Source organism: Drosophila biarmipes, chromosome 2L (genome assembly GCF_025231255.1).
Source record: "Drosophila biarmipes strain raj3 chromosome 2L, RU_DBia_V1.1, whole genome shotgun sequence".
Lineage (NCBI taxonomy): Eukaryota > Metazoa > Arthropoda > Insecta > Diptera > Drosophilidae > Drosophila > Drosophila biarmipes.
This window is the reverse complement of record NC_066612.1, coordinates 14,824,114-14,845,305: the sequence shown is the minus strand read 5'-3', so window position 1 is coordinate 14,845,305 and position 21,192 is coordinate 14,824,114. Positions and strand designations below refer to the sequence as shown.

General features: G+C 41.5%; 5 protein-coding genes across 10 annotated transcripts in view; all 5 read left to right on the top strand.

Moving 5' to 3' along the window:
* The first annotated feature begins 862 nt into the window (after nucleotides 1-862).
* Nucleotides 863-5,439, top strand: LOC108034268 (probable multidrug resistance-associated protein lethal(2)03659). Its single transcript, XM_017109127.3, has 7 exons — nucleotides 863-1,001; nucleotides 1,197-1,445; nucleotides 1,510-1,663; nucleotides 1,732-3,485; nucleotides 3,541-4,750; nucleotides 4,810-5,226; nucleotides 5,280-5,439. Exons 1-7 carry the CDS (start codon nucleotides 934-936, stop codon nucleotides 5,307-5,309), a joined length of 3,882 nt encoding a protein of 1,293 aa, XP_016964616.1. The 5' UTR covers nucleotides 863-933; the 3' UTR covers nucleotides 5,310-5,439.
* Nucleotides 5,440-5,605: 166 nt separating this feature from the next.
* On the top strand, nucleotides 5,606-7,273 carry LOC108033350 (endonuclease III-like protein 1). The gene is made up of 4 exons (XM_017107659.3): nucleotides 5,606-5,760; nucleotides 5,822-6,328; nucleotides 6,384-6,554; nucleotides 6,614-7,273. Exons 1-4 carry the CDS (start codon nucleotides 5,650-5,652, stop codon nucleotides 7,028-7,030), a joined length of 1,206 nt encoding a protein of 401 aa, XP_016963148.1. The 5' UTR covers nucleotides 5,606-5,649; the 3' UTR covers nucleotides 7,031-7,273.
* Nucleotides 7,274-7,369: 96 nt separating this feature from the next.
* Nucleotides 7,370-8,468, top strand: LOC108033387 (replication protein A 32 kDa subunit). Its single transcript, XM_017107707.3, has 4 exons — nucleotides 7,370-7,497; nucleotides 7,558-7,619; nucleotides 7,681-8,261; nucleotides 8,325-8,468. Exons 1-4 carry the CDS (start codon nucleotides 7,485-7,487, stop codon nucleotides 8,401-8,403), a joined length of 735 nt encoding a protein of 244 aa, XP_016963196.1. The 5' UTR covers nucleotides 7,370-7,484; the 3' UTR covers nucleotides 8,404-8,468.
* A 447-nt stretch (nucleotides 8,469-8,915) lies between these two features.
* On the top strand, nucleotides 8,916-12,852 carry LOC108034144 (microsomal triacylglycerol transfer protein). The gene is made up of 6 exons (XM_017108938.3): nucleotides 8,916-9,144; nucleotides 9,890-10,689; nucleotides 10,745-11,675; nucleotides 11,735-12,275; nucleotides 12,340-12,507; nucleotides 12,567-12,852. Exons 1-6 carry the CDS (start codon nucleotides 9,078-9,080, stop codon nucleotides 12,715-12,717), a joined length of 2,658 nt encoding a protein of 885 aa, XP_016964427.1. The 5' UTR covers nucleotides 8,916-9,077; the 3' UTR covers nucleotides 12,718-12,852.
* Nucleotides 12,853-13,038: 186 nt separating this feature from the next.
* The window catches only part of LOC108033709 (GTPase-activating protein skywalker), a 42,033-nt gene continuing 33,879 nt past the window's right edge, over nucleotides 13,039-21,192 (top strand). For 4 of the 6 annotated variants that reach the window (XM_017108241.3, XM_017108237.3, XM_017108235.3 and 1 more), the window contains exons 1-2: nucleotides 13,039-13,158; nucleotides 15,103-15,317. The gene's annotated coding sequence lies outside the window, so the exon portion shown is untranslated. Of the gene's footprint in view, nucleotides 13,159-14,786; nucleotides 15,318-21,192 lie in introns of those variants that run through there. The other 2 variants (XM_050885357.1, XM_050885356.1) reach the window with 2 other exon arrangements.

The following is a 21,192-nucleotide window of genomic DNA, read 5'->3' as shown; positions in this document are numbered from 1 at the left end:
ATGCTGCAATAAATTTGACACACAGATGGCACAACAAAGATAATATTGCTCAGAAGTGTGAAGAGCAGTGATATATTTATAAGTACAATAAAAATATTCTAATAGTCATAAAATCTTATCTTATGGCTCCCATAGGATCTTTGATTTATGTAAAGTAATTCATTTTGATTTAAATTTATTCAAACTAAGTATACAATACAAATTAAATTGGTTATTGGCATACCAAAAAATGTATAGTTACAACTAATAATTTGCGTATACTGTTGTTAGTCTTGTTTTATGGCTAATTAAAGAATGTTAACGATATACTTAGGCAAGTGCACGTCCCTCTATTAGAGATGCTAAAAACATGGAAAAAAGTAACGAATCGTTCTTATTTTTCTAAAGAAAACCTTGATGATAATTAAAATCTATTTTAAGGTTTGCAGTAGAGTTATCTTTATTGGATGCTTATCTATCCTAATAAAAATATTACAAAATCTTATGAAATAAAAGTATTTGTTGTAATTTCTTTAATCCTTTAACTAATTTAATAGTAAGGGAAATATTTTGTATATTAAATAAAAGAAAGTAAGTACTTACTATTAAAACTTTTACAACTCGAATGCTAAATATAGAAGATTTTCCCTTTGTTAGCAACATAAACTACCCAGATTATTTCCGAGATAAGCTACGTCATCCAGGTGAGAAAACTTCCGTGAGTTTTATCACTCGGTGGGAGGCACTTAAATATGGACCAGAACAAGTTGAAAAGCGAAACCCCACGGACGCTTTTATCTAACATTTTTTAAATTGTTCAACGGAAAGTTTTAGTTTTTAAAGATAATTTAACGTATCTATTTGGAACCAATCAAGTCCGTAAAATTATATCAAACTAACCCAAAGTTACTTAAAAAAAACTATTGATTAATTTTAATGATATAAAGTATAAAAATGCAGGCCAATAGACTGCCCAAAAATCCGCGGGAATCTGCGGGGATTTTCTCCGTTTTAATGTTCTGGTATGTATTAATGGATCTGGGATCCAAGTGTTGTAAAAATATACCCTTATCAGCAGATAAGAGGGGCAGAAAGATCACGTCTGTCACTTCTGCTTCTAGTGTTTATATAAACTTTAATGGCAGTGGGTTGAGCAAACGCACAGCTATGCTTACAATTATAATAATATTTACTAATATTGTGTCTTCCACTCACAGCTTCGCGTTGCCCATTCTTTTCAAGGGCAGAAAAAAGAATCTAGAGCCCACCGACCTGTATACGACTTTAAAAGGGCACAAAGCGGATACTCTGGGAGATAGGTTCTTTGAGACTTGGCAGGCAGAAGTCAAGTCCTGTCGGGATAAGCCGAAAAAGGAGCCAAGCATTTTAAAGGTTATATTAAAGGTATTTGGATGGAAACTGTTCGTATCGGGTATACTTTGTGGAGCTCTGGAATTGGGAACGAGGTTTGAATAATATATTATGTTGATATAATACGTTCCTCATTGTTTTCAAATTTCCTTCTAACAGAGCTACCTTACCCCTTGTTCTGGGAGCTCTCATATCCGAATTTACCAGGAGCGGAAATGGAGATGGAATATGGGCTCAAATTTATGGATTAACCCTGATTTTGACTATACTGTTTTCAGTTCTAATGTTTCATCCCCTTATGATGGGTATGATGGTGAGTTTATTGAGAACTAACATACGTATTTCCTTAATCGCCAATTTGCTATTATATATTTTTTGTAGCATCTGGCCATGAAAATGAGAGTGGCAGTGAGTACGGCTATATATCGAAAGGCCCTTCGACTAAGTCGCACTGCCCTGGGAGATACAACGACGGGTCAAGTGGTTAACCTCTTATCCAACGACCTGGGCCGCTTCGATCGGGCCCTAATACACTTCCACTTCCTGTGGCTGGGACCGCTGGAGTTGCTCATTTCTTCGTACTTCCTATACCAACAAATAGGAATAGCCTCTCTTTCCGGAATCGGGATATTACTTCTATACCTTCCGGTTCAAACCCTTTTGAGCCGACTCACTTCGAGGCTGAGACTGCAAACAGCCCTGAGAACCGACCAGAGGGTTAGGATGATGAATGAGATTATATCAGGCATCCAGGTGATCAAAATGTACACCTGGGAGAAGCCGTTTGGAAAGCTAATCGAGAGCCTTCGGCGCAGTGAAATGAGCTCCATTCGCAAGGTGAACTACATCCGCGGTACGCTTCTATCGTTCGAGATTACTCTGGGCAGGATTGCGATCTTCGTGAGCCTGCTGGGCTTTGTCCTGATGGGCGGAGAACTGACTGCGGAGAGGGCTTTCTCCGTAACCGCCTTCTACAATATCCTGCGACGCACAGTGGCCAAGTTCTTCCCGAGTGGAATGTCCCAATTTGCGGAGATACTGGTTACCCTTAGGAGAATCAAGGTCTTTATGATGAGAGACGAATCTGCAGTTCCGCAACTTGAGGGAGGACATATAAATCCGCTTTTCAAAGAGGAACCACTAGTGGAACTGAAATCCTTTCGAGCGCGCTGGAACCGGGATCACGTTGAGCCCGTTTTGGATAATATAAACATCAGTCTGAAGCCACCGCAATTGGTAGCTGTTATAGGACCTGTCGGCTCTGGAAAATCAAGCCTAATTCAAGCTATACTGGGAGAACTTCCTGGCGAGTCTGGAAAGCTTAAGGTCGAGGGAAAGATTTCCTATGCCTCCCAAGAACCCTGGCTTTTCAACGCCTCGGTAAGGGATAATATTCTTTTCGGTTTACCCATGGACAAGCTGCGATATCGTACTGTCGTCAAGAAGTGCGCTTTGGAAAGAGACTTTGAACTGCTTCAGGGAGACCGCACTTTTGTGGGCGAACGAGGAGCCTCCCTATCCGGGGGTCAAAGAGCCAGGATCAGTTTGGCAAGAGCTGTCTACCGGCAGGCAGACACCTACCTTCTTGATGATCCTTTGAGTGCCGTGGACACCCACGTGGGTCGCCATTTATTCGAGGAGTGCATGCGCGGTTTTCTCAGGGACAAACTAGTGATCCTGGTGACCCATCAACTGCAATTCCTGGAGCACGCCGACCTCATAGTTATCATGGATAGGGGAAAAGTAACAGCCATTGGCACCTATGAGGAAATGCTGAAGAGCGGTCAGGATTTCGCCAAACTTTTGGCTAGGGAGACGCAGGAGGAGAAGGAAAAATCTGATGAGGATAAGCTGAAGGCATCGGGAGATGCCAAGTCGGATAAGTCAAACTACTCGCGTCAAAGTAGTCGTGTTAGTCGATACAGTGTCACCTCCGTGGAGTCCAGTACGGAGTCTGTATTCGAAGATGAAAGGCAACCGGCTCAGGAAAAGCGATCCCAAGGAAAAATTGGATTGAGCATGTACGGGAAATATTTTTCCGCCGGTTCTGGATGGTTTCTGGTTTTCCTGGTAGCCTTCTTCTGCCTGGGCACCCAAATCCTGGCTTCTGGAGGGGACTACTTCCTTTCTTACTGGTAAGTAGTTGAGAAAAGCTGTTAATTTTCACTCCTTAAGCCTCTCCATCCACAGGGTGAAAAACAACGACTCCGCTTCTTGGTTGGACATCTACATCTTCAGTGGAATCAATACAGCCCTCGTGATCTTTGCACTGCTCCGAACCTTGCTCTTCTTCAGCATGGCGATGCACTCCTCCACCCAGTTGCATAACACCATGTTCCAAGGTGTTTCCCGCACTGCCCTGTACTTCTTTCACGCAAATCCCTCAGGCCGAATCCTCAATCGATTTTCCATGGATCTGGGACAAGTGGATGAAATACTGCCCACCGTCATGCTCGACTGCATTCAGATATTCCTAACAATCAGTGGAATTATAGGAGTTCTGTGCATCACAAACCCATGGTATTTGGTTAATACCATGACCATGTTCCTGGCATTCCACTATCTTCGTAAGTTCTATCTGAGTACTTCGAGGGATGTGAAAAGATTGGAAGCCGTGGCCAGGTCACCGATGTATTCCCATTTTAGTGCCACTTTGAACGGCCTTCCCACCATCCGAGCTATGGGTGCTCAGCAACTACTGACCAGGGAATACGACAACTACCAGGATCTCCACAGCTCAGGATATTACACTTTCCTCTCAACCAATCGAGCTTTTGGTTACTATCTGGATCTGTTTTGCGTGGCCTATGTCATATCGGTAACCATAATGAGCTACTTCAATCCCCCGCTGGACAACCCCGGGCAAATCGGTTTGGCCATCACCCAAGCTATGTCCATGACTGGGACTGTGCAATGGGGCATGCGGCAATCCGCTGAGCTAGAGAATTCTATGACGTCCGTGGAAAGAGTGCTGGAATACAGGAACCTAGAATCAGAAGGCGACTTCGAGTCTCCAGAGGAAAATAAACCACCCAAGAGCTGGCCACAGGAGGGAGAAATTAAAGCGGATGAACTTAGTCTGCGATACAATCCCGATCCCAAGGCGGATCCGGTTTTAAAGTCACTAGATTTCGTTATTCAACCACGCGAGAAGATTGGCATAGTGGGAAGAACGGGTGCCGGTAAATCCTCCCTTATAAATGCCCTCTTTAGATTGTCCTACAACGACGGGTCCATGGTGATAGATGGCAGGGATATAGCCGAAATTGGACTACACGATTTGCGCAGCAAGATCTCCATAATACCCCAGGAACCAGTACTATTTTCCGGCACCATGCGCTATAATCTGGATCCCTTCGAGCAATATCCTGACGACAAGTTGTGGGAGGCCCTAGAGGAGGTGAGATTCCGATGCCGGTAGTTTAGCTCTCTCTTTACATTAACAATCTCTTTTCTTAGGTTCACCTTAAAAAGGAGGTGTCCGAGTTGCCGAAGGGTCTTGAGAGTATGATCGCCGAAGGGGGTGCCAACTACAGTGTGGGACAAAGGCAACTGGTCTGTTTGGCCAGGGCAATTCTCCGCGAGAATAGCATCCTTGTGATGGACGAGGCCACGGCAAACGTTGACCCTCAAACGGACGCCCTTATACAGTCCACCATTCGCCGCAAGTTCAAAAACTGCACTGTGCTAACCATAGCCCACAGGTTGAATACGATCATAGATTCGGATAAGGTAATGGTTTTGGATGCCGGCAAGCTGGTTGAGTTTGGTTCCCCCTATGAACTTTTGACACAATCCTGGAGCAAGGTATTTTACGGAATGGTCTTGCAGACGGGTCGGTCCAGTTTCGAGCACCTTCTGAAGATGGCACATCAGGTGCGTGGAAACCATTACAATTATATACTTTTTCGCTAATTTTTTGTTTTCAGGCCCACGAAAGTAAACTGCTATCGGAGTGAATGCCATCCTTAAAAGATTTGTACATTTTATATTGTTTACAATGATGAGAACCTTATATACATACGTATTACAAAAACAATTTAGTTTAAAACATAATAAGAAACTCAACAAGTTTTATACATACTTTTAAGCTATTTTAAATGTTACGCCGTTTTTAATAATAAAATTTAATGGTTACCTTAATACTATATGTTTCCTATTTCTAATTTTTAAATTTGACCGCGCATTTCATTAAAGTGTGACCGTTCCTTCAAATAGCCTTTGTTTTGGTATCAAAATCGATAGGTTCAAAAAGTAAACAAACATGAGAGTGTGAGGAGCACAGAATTTACATTAATTATGGCCAAAAACTTGAATAAACCATCCTTGGCCAACAAGCTGGCCAAACGGGGAGATGTGATAAAGCCCGCAGAGATAATTAACCGACAGAATAGGGCGGATAATGTGAGAGTAAGTTGCTCACAGTATTATTATTTAATAATAAGTAACGACGCAGTTTCTAAACGTACAGGATATTGAGGATCTGGTCGGTGGGGCAGGATCAAGTACCTCCATCTACTTCTCTCGGATACGAACCCGCAAGCAGCGTCTCTTTAAGGGAGAGTCCCTAAAATTGGAGGCCCTTAAAAAGGAGCCCTTATCTCCAACTCGAGTTCCACCAAAAATAAATAAGAAGGAAGATCATGCGGTAACCAAAATTCAAATGGGTTCCGCAACTGTAGTCAAGTGTAAAGTGGTGCAAGCGGCAGATTCTCCCCTAAGGATTGAAAAGATCAAGAAGGAAATGGTACCGCAAATAAAGCAGGAACTGCATGTGATAGAGAGTCAAGAGGTTTTAAATAGCATTAAGACAGAACTGGAGCCCCAAGTGGATCCAAATTTATACCAGGAAGTACAAGCACCGCATTCCTTATGGTATAGTCATTTGGAAAATATACGCATCATGAGAAACTCTAAAACTGCTCCTGTGGACACCATGGGATGCCATCGCTGCGCGGACTCCAAAGCAGATGAAAAGGTATGCCAAGTAGGAGACCACTAATGGAAACTTGTAAATAATAGTCATTTCGCAGACCCAACGCTTTCAAAACCTAGTAGCCCTGATGTTGTCCAGTCAAACCAAGGATCAAACCACTTTTGAAGCCATGAATCGCCTTAAGGAGCGAACTCTAACTCCAATCAAATTGAAGGAAATGCCCGTGACGGAACTGGAGAACTTACTGCATCCCGTTTCCTTTTATAAGGTAAGAACAAAAAACTTGTAAATTAAATGAACTGATTATCCTACACCCATCCATTGCAGAACAAAGCCAAATACCTCAAGCAAACTGTGGAGATACTAATGGACAAGTATGATTCAGATATTCCGGATAATCTCAAGGACCTCGTGGCTCTTCCAGGAGTTGGGCCCAAGATGGCCCATATATGTATGGCGGTGGCCTGGAATAAGATCACCGGAATCGGAGTGGACGTCCACGTGCATCGCCTGTCAAATAGATTGGGTTGGGTACCGAAGCCCACAAAGGAGCCGGAGCAAACCCGAATCGCGTTGGAGAAGTGGCTGCCTTTTGATCTCTGGTCGGAGGTTAATCACCTATTCGTTGGATTCGGTCAAACCATTTGCACCCCAGTGAAACCTAATTGCGGAGGATGTCTAAACAAGAATATTTGTCCTTCAGCCAACGTTGAAATTAAACCAAAAAAGAAGAGGGACCGTTAGTAATATAAATTGCATTCCAGTATTTAAAAAAGCCATGCCTATGCTTACAAATTTAGAAGTATTAAGCGATGAATTGTGTTAACCATCTCAGGAAGAATGAGTTCCATAGGGACTGTAAGTGCCAAGTTATATATTAAATGAAGATTCGAATATTTAGAAAGACCTAAGGGCTTATAATTTCACAGTTACATGCATTCCATTAAAAATACAAATAATAAATTTAACACTTAAATTAAAAATAAACTTTACAATTGTGGTTCTCTTAAGTATAATTAATAGAATTCAAATATTTAAATTTATTTCTGTATTTAGTATATACCAACACTTTGATATTCTTTCCAATTCCACTTACGGCCACACTTGCAGCTCTAAATTCGCGCGTTTTGTTGTTTACCGGCACCCTATTGTGAAATTCGTTTAAAAAAGCAGTTCCAAGCCACACAAAGCCGGCAAAATGAACGATTCATGTAAGTAGCTGCCGCATACTTCCAAAAATAATAAAAACAATTGTTTAAATGCATTTCTAGTTGGAGATTTCAATGCCACACAAACGGCGCCCACTGGAGCAGCCAGCAATCAGAAGGGAGAGGTGAGTGCATAAAACACAAATATTACACAAACCATACATGCCTTTGGGTAACCAAACACAGGGAATAGTTCCACTGGTGATAAAGCAAGTTGTGGATGCCCCCGAGGGCAACATCGAGCTGTTCGGCATGCAATATGCCATGGTCTGTGTGGTGGGCATAGTGCGCAACGTCGAGACCTCCTCGACGAAGATTACCTACACCGTGGAGGATCACAGTGGCAGGATCGATGCGCACTACTGGCTGGAGGAGGGCGACGCGCTGAAGGCCCCCGAGGTCATGGTCAACAACTATGTTAAGGTCTACGGCACCACGCGATCGCAGGGGGGTCAGAAAACCCTGATGGTCTTCAAGCTGCTGCCCGTGCTGGACCCCAACGAGGTGTGCACCCATCTCCTGGAGGTGCTCAATGCCCGCTACAGGGCCGAGGACTACAAGAACAAGGGGGGATCTGGTGCAGTGGCTTCATCCGGCTCTGGCTCCATAGCCGACTTCACCACCTCCCAGAGCTCGGCCATTGTGAGTGGGCTGGATCCCAAGCAGCAGGCCGTCTTCCAGGCCATCAAGAGCAATGTCTCCGAGGAGGGCATCTCGCGCAAGGAGCTGAAAGCCAAGTTCTCACACATCAGCGATTCGGAACTGACGTAAGCAATGCTTTTCAATTTTTATTCTTTGCACAATTGTGTAATTTCCGTTTATTTTTCTAGCAACATTCTGGACTTCATGATTTCCGAGGGGCACATTTATTCCAGCATTGATGCTGATCACTTTATCTGCACCATGTAAATCGAATCTTAAAGGCAAAAATGTTATTGCTCAAATGCATATTAAATATTAAGTTTAAGAAGAAACTCGTCAAATTGGCACATTATATGTAAACATGGATGTCTTAGTCCCAGGGGATTTATTTGGGATCCGTCTGTGTCCTTACGGATGCTCTTAGTATTTGATTTAGCATTTTGGATGGGCTAAAAACTTTAAAAATAGGATGGCAGAGTGGAACAAATAACAAATAAATTGAAATACAAGCAAATAAATGTAAAGTGTACATTCAAAGTAATACAATGGGCACTTATTTTGCGAACAAAATTAAAAATTGATATTTACTTTTAATGTTTAAAAAATTCTCTGCTAATTAGATTAACTGATTTTACTGAGCTGAAAAATAGAATAAAAAATACTTTTTTTTGTCAGGCCTAATAATGGCGCCCTCTAGGCTTTTCGATCAGCTGTTCAATCTCACCACGGTTCACCGTCAGCTGCTCTTACTCACCACCAACCGCCCGGCACTTAATTCTCTACACACTTTCTTTCGGTTCTCGGCTCGCGTCGGTTTTAAAAGCGTTCTGCCCCAAAGTCCGTCGCTGGGCGGCCTTACAGCAGGCTTATCAATGAATTGATTCAAACACCTCAGCTCAGCCAACTCAACAAGCACACAGTCGAACAAAAGCCACTGAAACATGGAGAACAAAGACAAAAACAGGCTGCAATCTCTGCTTCTTCTCGCACTCTTTTTTGGGAGTTTCGGTGAGTTATAGTGCCAATTTATGATATTTGATCGGGAAATGGGGTTTTGGCGGTTGCAAAAGTACGTAGAAAGTTAAAAGTAAAGTTGAATGAACCTTTCGTTGCTCACACACACAAACAAGTGATAAGCAACAACATTGACATTGGCGCTTCCCCACTTACACAAACAAAAAGCCAATGATAACTTTTATCTGACACACTTTCCAATTGGAGCAGCTGATTTGGGACAGTGGGTCAAAAGGTTCGCGGGGGTGTTAAAATTTTGAAGGTCAATGAAATGATAAGGTTAAGTATGTTAATTTGAATATTTTTATTTGTTTTGTTAAAAAAAATTTTGTATATTATTTTAAATACCCGTCTTCATTTGATTTTTATTTTCCTATGATTCTTAAGTGTTTAACACTTATTCTCACTTTGTTTAATTTTCAATATACAATTTTGAATATTTTCGGGATAATCAATACAATACAAGCTTTAAACTTTTAAAGACATTGGAACAACCGAACATAACCGACCTTTGCTATCTATCACCCCATCCCTTCTTTGGATTATCTCTTCCTCGAACACATTCTTCCACCATTTGAGATAATGCCGCCCACTGTGCAGGGCCACTTGTTGATAACCTCGACCCAGGCTGAATAAATGAAAAATATCAGCGTGTAGCTCTGCTTCTGGGTGAAAGTTATAGCAATCCAATTGACTAATGACGTGTTCCATTCTTTCTTCTTTGCCCACATTTCTGTAGACCTGGGAAGAGCGGCATTAATCCCTCCGAACAGCCAGCAAATCTTCAAGCTGCAAAATCAAGTAGTTCTAGAAGAACTTACCAGAGGTTCAAGTGCCAAGGAGACGAGCTATAAATTTGAAACCGAGCTTAAAATCAGTTCGGTGTGGAGTCGGGATGAGGATCAGCTACTGGAGGTCTTTATCAGCGGAAGTCGAGTTGATGCATCTGGAAAGTCCCGCCCTATTACCCAGATACCCGACAGACCCTTTTACATAAGTCTGGTCAAGGGACAGCCTGAAAAGGTGATAGCCCACAGTTCAAAGGACCAGTCGGTGCTCAACTTGAAGCGCGGGATAGCTTCACTTCTGCAGTTAAGATCGGATGGATCCCATGAGGAGGAATTGGATGTGTCTGGCTTGTGTCGAGTGTCCTACAAAGTAAAATCTTCAACGAAAGTGGAGAAAAGCAAAAAGCTGTGTTCTCTGTGGGATCTCCGGGTAAACTATCACCCAGAGGAAGCTCTCGGCATCACTCAGCAAGCGCAGGAGCAGGTCTCCTACGAACTGTCTTCGGAGGGAGCTCTTTTGAAGGCAGAGTCAGTGGAGAGTCACCGCCTAAGCCTCGCAGCCAAACCAGATGTGGGAAGCTCTGTAAAGAGTACCCTAAGCCTGCAACACATCTCCCAGGGATCGGAGGAAGTGAAGCAGCTGGAACTGGACAGCTTGGAAGAGGTTATCCAGAGCCTGCTAGACTGGAATCGCGTCTTCGAGCTGGAATCCGATGTAGATGGCATGATCAGCGAGATCAAGGAGCAAACTGTAAGCAAATGATTAGAGATTTGCAATTTAAAAATAAACAAATATTGTTTTCCAGCTTGAGGAACAACTGAAGGCTTCTGTGGAGGAACTGCAATCCGAGGACGTGGGAAAGTCTTCGCTGGCATTGGCTTACGTCAAACTAATCCCCTTGGCCCGTGTCACTAGGCAAGATCAGTTCGAAGATCTGCTTAAGGAGCACTCGCAATTCTTGCCTCAGCTGGTGGATCTCTTGGGCGCTGTTCAAACCTTTGACGCTCACAATGCCACCTTTGGATTCCTCTACAAAGATGCAGAAACCTCTAACGAGCAGTTGGAGCTGCTGGAGAAGTACTTGCAGTCCCTGGCTGTGGCAACGCATCCGGATAGGAAAATAGTTGAACACCTGTTCGAGTTGCTAGAGCTGGAACCTATTAAAAAGCAGCCAAAGCTGAGAGAAAGCATAATCCAAACTCTGGCCACCTTAACCCGTCAAAGTCGGTTCGATGTTGAAGACCCATTGCTGCAGCAAGTACGAACTTATCTCCTCAACGGCCTCTCCTCCAAGGAGCCCACTTTGTATATCAGGGCTCTGCAGAACCTGCAGGATCCCGCCACTATTGAATCCCTGCTGGAACAGGCTCAAAGGGACGAGGAGCAAAACCTCTCGGTGGCTGCTTTGCAGGCCCTGAAAGCTTTTCCTCCCAGCTCTTTTAGTTCCTCGCATCGTAAGCAGTTTGAAAGCATTTTCTACCAGCAAAAGCGGCGCTTTGATAGCTCCGCTCGCACTTTGGCTCTGGATATCATCCTATCGCTCAGACCAAGTCAGGAGCAATTGGGTCACCTGTTGGACTACCTGGCCTCCAATGACCGCCAATTCGAGATTAAAACCTACGTGCTGCAAAAGCTGCGCATGCTGGCTGAACAGTGTCCGCGATTCAGGGCTTTATTCGAAAGAGAGCTGGCTAAAAGGAAGCAGGTCAACAACTACAATGTGCTGGGACAAAAGGGTGAGTGGTTACTTACTTTAGCTAAATGTATAATATTTTATTAAACCAACCATTTGCAGGTCTCACGACTGTCCTCACACGGCAGCTATCTCTGGCTCCTGCCTTCAACGAATCTCTACTTAGTACCCAGGAAGTGTACCAGGGAATTCTCAAGCGTGGCTCCGTCGAATTTCTGCTGCACGCAGGCCGCTCCCAAGCAAGCAGCTTCAAATTGGGCATCTACACTGCCGGCTTAGGTTCGCTGGTGGGCGACAGTGACTCCGGTGATGGAAATGACCAAATCCCTGCGGATGATGAACTTGGTGGCGAGGAGACCGTCACCGCGGGCATGGAGATTAGTGTGCAGGGCGCCCAGCTGCGACCCCTGGTCTTTTTCAGCGGTCAGACGGAGTTAATGGGTCACGTGTGGGGAGGAAGTGCGTCAGATTCGACACCCGCCTACCAAGCAACCACCTTGGCCCAGGACAACGAGCACTACATCATCCTGGCATCGGGAGCCACTCTTCACTGGCGAGTTCTGGGCGCCAGGAGTGTGGACCTGAATGGCAAGGTGGGCTTCAGCCTGTGGAATCGAAATGCTCAGACGGAGATTCAGCAAAAGTGAGTTGGTTGCTGCAAAACTATTTAAGTGACTATCTAATCCATGCTTTCTCTTTGTCCTTAGCACTGGTAGCGCTGTCCTAGGTCATGTGGCTGTTGGTTTCACCTATGCCAAACTGGAGCAGGAATTCAGCCTCACTCACGAACCGAAACTGAGCCTGAATGCGGACCTGGACTTTTACAGTGGCATTAAACTCTGCATGCAACTTCAGCGACCTGAACAGCTTGTCAAGTGAGTTTACCCAGCCGCATTTGTTAAGCATCTTAATTAACTCAATATTTTCTGCCCAGACAAACCTCCATTCGCTCGGTTTTCCTGCAGTCCGTGGAACGACCTTATGCCAAACATGTGCGCGCCACACTGTCGCACAAAACTGCGGGCTGCACTTTCGCCCTCAATCAGAAAAACAACGAAATGTGCAACCTTATTTTTAGCGAGTAATGGAGATTATTGAAGATTCCTCATACAAAAGAGATAAGCGCTATAAAATGTAATGCTATACTAAACACTCAGAGATTAAGACTCAATATAGTTGTAAACTCAAACGAACAAATACAATCAAATTTTCAAAAAAAATATGTGTTTTATTTAAAAATGGTAAATAAAATGAAAAAGATTTAAATTAACTAAATGATCTTATTATTAACAACACGAATTTTACAATTTAAAAGAACCGCCCCTAGTGTTGAGAACTACGAAATTGCAAAATATTTATCGATAACTCGAGTTACAAACTCCCATCTCCAAGTTCCACAGCACTTTCAAACACTACAAATGCTTCTTCTTGAATCCGCGGCAAACAAAAGTGCACAATCCAAATGCTTGAAAAGTAAATAACAATATTGTGAAATTATCAATAAAGGCGCCAATCATCGTGAAAAGGTTTATAAATGCAAAAGTTATTAAAGTTCGACAACAAAGGCTGTGCAAGAAATTGGGCCACCAAATGGTGCTCTTCCTTTTCTCGGAAGCATTAGAAGGCTCGTCTCACACACACACGCACCCAAATGCCAAATCAAAATCCTAAATCAATTGCCCAAAATAAATACTCCTATTTGCCAGATTTAAAAGCGAGTCGGATACAAATGTTTGTTCCCAATAAATCGATATTTGTGTCGCCAATTTGCGCATTTGTATAAAGTGCTAAGCGAAGTACTAAAATTAACAACATTTTGCTTGTCTTTTTTTTATTTTCGCACACAAACACAATTGGAGTGTGAGAGAGGCCAAATGGGAGAATAGAAAAGGAGAGAGAGAGGGTTGTTGTTGTTGCGCTATGCGACGTGTTCCGTTTATTTTGTAGATCCCATGAGTGTGTGTGTTGGAATTTCTGTTGCGTGAAGTTGCAATACAAAAAGACCACGTGTGAAATGGTATGCAGTTTCCACATTTTTGTTTGCTTAAACCTAATATCTGCTTATAATAATTAAAAAACTTAAGTTGTCAAGGTGCGTTTGTTTGGCAGTCGAATTTAAAGGCATTACCAGCCGGTTTTATCATAAATTAACCGGCAAAATTAGCATTCGTATTTTTCATTATCACACCCATACAAGGGTATTCAAGAAAGAGTGTAAATACAAGAAAAGGGAAAGAGAGTAATATAAGATCCAACAGCCTATCCTGACTGACTACTTATAAATATTATTATCTTTACATGTACATAATTAATTGATATTAAAAATTAGCAACTATGAATAGGTATTGCCAAAAATTGTAAATTTGGTTAGGAAAGTTCTGGAATATTGAAAGCCAAAAGCCCAAAGTGGCACTATTTTTATAAGTGCACTCAGAGAGTGGACACCTTCTTCCCCACACACACTTGCGCACTTGCTGCTCTCTCTCCCAGTACCCCATTCTTGTATTCTCCCACTTTTTATAACGGTATTAAGCGCTCTGGTTATCGTCACCCCGAAAAATTCACAGGGCTTTTTAATAAATTTCCAAGCTTTTTGATACGCTGCAATGGCTAATGTCTTTTGTTTTGGAAATACCAATTTAAAAATATATTTGATGTTTATATTATTTTGTATCTTTTGTGGTTTGAGCTGTCACCCTCTCTCTAACTTCCCCAAATCTCACAGGTTCGACATCGAACCTAAGACGTCGCACGGTGGGCTTTAAAAAAAAATGTTCCACTGATCATATTTCTGTTTTAAGGAATACAGCAACAACCTGAATCATCTAGCCAGTTACCCATCTAGCCATTTACCTCTGGGTCTACTCTTCGGATGATAATTATATTACCAAGTTTCACGTCAATGTGAATCTATGAAATTTAAAGATTGTCCTAAGGACAAAAAGCAAGAAAAAATGAAATGAAAAAGTTCAAACACAAGTTCATACACTATTTTGAAAATTATGTAAATACATTTTTAATGCAAAATAAGTTACCAATTCTGTCCCACTGTTCGTCAAACCTTAGAGAGCAAAAAAGAGAGCGGGGTTCGAAGACCCAGTGCACGAAAGTCTATTTAAGCAGCCCGCGGAACGCTCTCTCTGTTATTGCTCGATAAATTTCCGACCGCGCTGCTTGTGTTTCGGTTACCGTTGAAAAAAATAAGATATATAAACAAAGAATATGGATATAGGTCGAAAGAAATTCATCCGCTACAAGTACAAAAAATAAAGGATTTTCGTATATATTGGAAAATATTTGTAACGATTCGCTCGCAAGGTGTTGTTTTCCCTCTCGCTCTCTCACTCTTCCGCTCCGCGTGCGTGTGTGTGTGTAAAGGCCAAAGAGCGCCCCACCGAGCGCTCCCCGCCACGCCCCCTGTGGCAGAAGAATAAATTGGGTAAAAAAGAATATATATCCTGCTCTTTTAGAATTTACCTGTGAAAGTGAAAACGTGACAACACGATAAAACGAACGAGGCAAGCAAAACAAAAAACGAGTGCATAAAACACGACAACGAAAGGAGGAGAAAAAGAACAAGTGCAGCGATTCTGAAAAAAGAAAAAACGGAACAAGAACACAAAAAACAAAAATAATCAACGAAGGAAGGCCACGGAAGGAAAAACGAAGCAGCAGAAATTGACAGGTAAAACTTCTCTTTCTTATCACCCTCTCTATGGGAATTTCAAGTATTACCTTTTTCTCTCGATATCCTCTTCCCCATGATTCATTTATTTTCTGATAACATTCCTGCGGTCTAAGGTTTCAATCATAGAATTGGTTTTATGTATGATTCACTGTGCTCGTAAATTTTATTCAAATTGTTCCTCCTCCAAACCCCTCTAGTTTTATAAGCCTTAAAGTTCCATGTGTTCGGGCTTTCATGTGCTCTTTCGTAGCCAACTGATTAGATAGTCGTTCTTTTTAGTTCAACCTTGCACAATTTATGACGGAAGCAAACCATTTTTCCACGGTGATAGTGGGTAAAAAGAATACACAATTGCTATTTATTTATGCCTCAAGTATGCTGCACGTAGAAAAGGTTTCGTTATTTATGGAATTTGCACGGGGATTATGTTTGGTTTACAACTCAATGTTGCTTTTTTATTGTAGGCAGCTAGTTACGTTGAAATTTATGCTATTTAATGTGCCTCTATGCGTTTTATAATATTAAATGGGGGTTTCCACAGAACTGCAAATAAGTGTGTGATTTTTTCATCACTTTCTGTAAATTCCCGAATTTAATCTTACATAAATAATTTATTTATTTCTTATATTACCTCCTATGACTCATCGATATATAGAAAATGGAAATTGACAACTGTTAAAAAATTACCCTTTCAAGTTATTAATAATAACTTTGTTTTAGTTTTCAACGAAAAACCAATGCAATTGGCAATGCAATTGGCAATCGGGCAGCATTGGCCCGAAGTTTCGTTTTGGTATATCTTATCTTTGAGGCAGATTGGCTCGAAAACGAACCCAATTAAATCGGAATAGAGTGAAATATTAGTAAGACACCTTTGGAAAATTGAACGTTTATCTAAATACATTTGACTGCCGATGGATAAATTGTATTTGGGTAAGCTGTCTGTCAGCTGGACTCATCGAATCGCTCGCTCACGTGAGTTTACCGATACAAAACGACTTTTCAAATTCGCCTCACAAAATCATAAAAAAGCAGTCATGCAATTTACAGATCCGGCAAGCGAGCCAGCCAGAAAAAAACCAAAGCTGACCGACTGGAATCAGAATCAATCGATTTCAATAAGTCAACATCGCTTTGCACCGAGTCTCACATCCATCCATAAATCTATCCGTTTATTCAGAATGCACAGAAAAAAATATACACATCAATTACACACAACATTTTTAAAATAAAATGTACGTGTATTAATATTTTCTCAATAAATAATTGAAACTTATATTGTTTTAGTATTAAAAATAACATATTAAAATTAAACCAATTTTGGTATGAGGTAACGAAATATTAAACTGTGTTAAAACATATTTAATATTGTTTAACAATAGCTAATATTTTTGTAGTGTGCACATCATTTCGTATCACATATTCAGCAATATGTGTACGTGCCTAGCCGACGACAACGTGATTTAGTTGGTGATTCACTTCGATTATTGTCCAAGTGCAAACGACAAGTTTCTGTCTATGAGTCTCAACACTGTCAGCCACTTGGTCCATTGAACCCTGCCAAAGGGTCTGAACTTTATCCAGAGTAACCAACTAACCCAGTGCCTCCAACCCTTGGCAACGCATTTAAGGTGGGCAGAAAATCAATATTTTTTCGGGCAAATCGCCTGTCTAAAATCGTTTGGCTCTCACCTTTGCTACGAATTTATTTTTGTGACCACGAGAATGTTGCACAAAATGCGCGCCAGTTGGCCGTAAATCTGGCTGGGGTTGTCATGGGACCTGGTTTATGTTAAATTACCAGAAAATTAATTGTTTCTGCTTGCGTTTGGGTAGACAACCGAATTTCGAAATTTGTCCCCTTTAGCGGACGATTGTTGGCATTATATTATTACGGAGGCCGACCACACGAAAAAAGGGGTTGCAATAAACAAGTAGGAAACAATTAGAAAGCAAAAAATATAATAATTTTAGAAAGTCAATAACAGTTAAAACACAACTAATAAACCTTAAGAATGCCCACACAATAAATTCAAATGAATCATTAGGTCTTTAATAAATCCTTTTAGAAGTTTAAATGATACTTTAAACTTTTAGTTACCAGCGAATAAGATACTATTGTTGTTGAACACTTCTTTCCCTTGCTTTTCTTATAAAAACCAGTTTGTTTAATTATTTATGTTATACAAACTCAAATTACTGCACTGCAATTCGATCAAACTATTTGCCATATACCTAAGATGGCAAACATTAAACAAAAGCTGATAGGATCCCCTAGATCAGTTTCTCTTACAACTGATTCATTTTGATCCAGTTGGGTCCATTATTTTATCCACTAATCGGACGATATCAGTTATTGGACGTGATCACCTGATGTAGATACCGGGGGAACTTCACACATCGGGCTGCTTCGTTTTATGAGGGGCTAGCGAAATTGAAAGCCCACACGCTCGTAAATCCTAATCAAATTTATTAAATCAAGTACTGGCCGCGATGTGTTAATGACAGAACAGAGGAGCGAAACAAAAATACGCCCACCAGATGGATTTCCTACACTCGAGCATAAAAAAGCGAGACTAAAATTAAGTACAGAACGCTGCACATGAAAGGCAATTGGCGCGATATGAACGCACAGCTCTGTGTCTATATAAATCCTATATAGAGATCAGTTACATAGCAGGCAATCAATTTGTGCCCGACTTTGGATATGACTTTGTCGTTGGCTCTTTGGGTAAATGTGCGGCATTAATTTGTGCAAGCAATTGCATGGGGCCCGATCTCGATTGTCGACAACAACTGCACGGGCGAAAATGAAATATTTAACAGATGTCCGTAGAGCTGTTTACCGATATCCGACGGTTATTGGATATAAGTTAATAACAGGCCGCCGGGCAAATGTATCTGCACTTCCCCCATTAAGTTAAATAACCTTGATTGCGCCCGACATCGTGTTGCCGTGTTGTAAACGTTATCCGTGCCGGATAAGCCGTAAATCAATAACCAGATCTGGTTATCAGATGTTTTTGCCAGGTAGGACGTGCTGTAATGTAAGCTTATCGACTGGGTGAAAAGTAACTCAATTAGGCTTCGCGAAAGGTGGGATAAATACCAAAAAAGCTGAGTGGAATATGGGAAAAGTTGGATTCATTTTTTATGTCTTTATCTTGACTTTTTGAAAATAAACTAAATTATTTTATAAATATTGGGATATTACCAAAATTAGGACTGTATTTTGAGAATCTGGATAGGGCTAGTAATTGTATATATTGGAACACTCAGCTCTGCTTATGAATGTAAATTCAATTTACATTAAATGGTTCATTGTGCTCTTATCCCTTGTTATTCACAATTAACTAAGTGCAAGCCGACTGCAGATCCCTTGTGAATCTATTTTGAATTATACTTATCCGTTGGCTCCTCGAGTGGGCTGCCACTTTGGGGGCTGATAACAACCTTAGCCTGTGTCCAGAGTGCAGTGTGGCAACTTATCCGCTGCGACAATTTCCATACTTAAACACCCGTAATGCCCCCAGAGACGTTCTCATCGCTCTGTCCGCGTTGTCACTCTTCATTGAGATAAGTTCAATTCGCATAAAAGCCACAGTTGGCGGGGACTGGCTCGAAAACATCCGGCCCCAGTCTTTTGTATCTGAATCTGCGACCAGACCCCAGGCAAACCAGCAAAAATCACGCAGAAAAAAGTACCCAATGTGATCTTAATTGATACACATTATATAAAATAAACTTAAATGCAGTTTTTATAGGGACTTCTTTTTTATCAAATATAACGTATTAGATTACACAAGCAGTTCTTACACTTTAATGCTCGTTTAGCCCTGCGAAAAAGTGCCTTTCATATTCCGCTGATCTTCTTAAGGACCTGGCTTCCTTGGCACTATTTTTCCCTGTGCATCAAAGCAGTTCGCCTCGACAATAAGCCGCGTAGTTCGCTTTTTTCGCCCATTGTGCTTTGCATACAGGCGTTTATTTTATTATACATATTTGAATAAAGTGAATTACGCGCAGGGCAGACAAAAAAATGCAGAGAATGAAAAAGGTCCCAGACGCCGGGTTCAAGCAATGTGTGCTGAACTCCGCCCGCCGACGCTTAATTGAATTGAAAAATGAAAAATGAAAACTGAACACAACACTGAACACTGAACCCAAACCGGACCGAACCAAACAGAACGAAAGCGAAACGATTCCTGGAGAAGCCATCGCCGGAATTCAGGTTGTGCGATTTGCGAAAAATTCCTCAGCTTGGATTCGATGTCCCCGGGGTTCTGCTGTTTCGCCTGAATATTTGATGTCTGTTGTTTATTTTCCCTTGGCCAATTTGAGGCGCTTTCGATTGCTGAGTGATTCAATTATTTGGTTTTTTCCCCAGTTGTGCATTTCGCCGCCGGAATAATTCAATTTACTTCTGCGTGGGTCGGGGTCGGTGCAGATTTGTTTTAATTAATAATTTGTATTTTGTTTGCCGTGTTGTGGATGCAAATTGTGATGCTTCCGGAAGTGCCCGTCATGGTCACTAATTATTCAGCATCTGCTTTGCTTTCCTCTGCTAAATGAATTTAAATTCCCACAGCAAACCGATGAAGATAGTAAATATAAAGTGCTATTTGTGGACCGGGAAATCAATTGCCCATCTTCAATTTGCTTAAATAGGAGGAGGAAGCAAATGTTTAAAATTATACCCCACTGGTTTATGTATGGGAAGGATGTTATTTATTTAATTGCTATTTTTAAATCTTAGTAATTACGAATTATCTTAATCAATTATTGATTACTCCATTAAAATATTATCTTTTTGAGGCACTATTCAAAAGACAAATTAGACTGTTTCAAATTCCCAATCCCCAATCCCTTGTAAATCCGAGTATTTTAAAGTACTTAGTAATTTAGATGGCAAAGTCAAATTCTTATAACAACATTTTGACCACTCGATAATTAGTTAATAGCAAACCTTTTTTAGGCAAATACAATTATGGTCTTAGCATTATTGTGTGAAAACCTACCAAACAAACTCCCTATTCACATGCAAATGAAATTCATAGCTAACTATTTCATTGTCCACGTACTTATAAGGGTCTTCTTGGAAAATATTCCATTACAAAGTTGCAATTGACGCAAAACCCCTGCATCGCAAGATTGGCTTTGTTACTTCTGCGTGTCTATGAAATTAGCGAGTCTTCGCCTGCCTACGCATCCGTATTCCGAACTCCCTGGACATTTTTTGGCGAACGTGATCGCACAATAAGAAGGCGGTGTTAGGCGGTTAAGAAAGTTGGCAAATCATGAACACGCCCACCCAGCCAACCAAGCGAACCGAGCGAAATGAACTCTGCCGCCGGCAGACTTGGCCGAAATTGTATAAAATGTTAACTCGTGCCTAACCTAAAATGGTATTGTATAATAAGCGATACCGAATTACACAAAATGCACGGGCCCACAGACACTGGCACGCAAATGAACACGCTATAAATATTTAGAAACAAGCCTCCCATTGTTTACAAAGCCAAATAACAAAAACAAAGTGAGCGCTGAAAAAGCGAGCAGAAAAGCGGCGATAAAGCGAATCGACTCGAAAAGCACGTGACGCTTTTGGCGGTTAACTTGGAATCGCAACGCGAACCGAAACTCAAACTCAGACTCGGCTCTCGAATATCATTGGAGTTCGCTGGAATGCCAAAACAAGTGTGCGGACAATCGCACCCCCTTAAATGCGGGAGACTGACTCATAAAAATGGCTTCAATACATTTTGGCAGAAATTGGCGAAAATATGCCGTGTAGGTACTCTTGAAAATGTATTTATATGAGTGTGTAAAAAGTATATAAGTATAAATATGATGCCATGATGATGGCATCGAA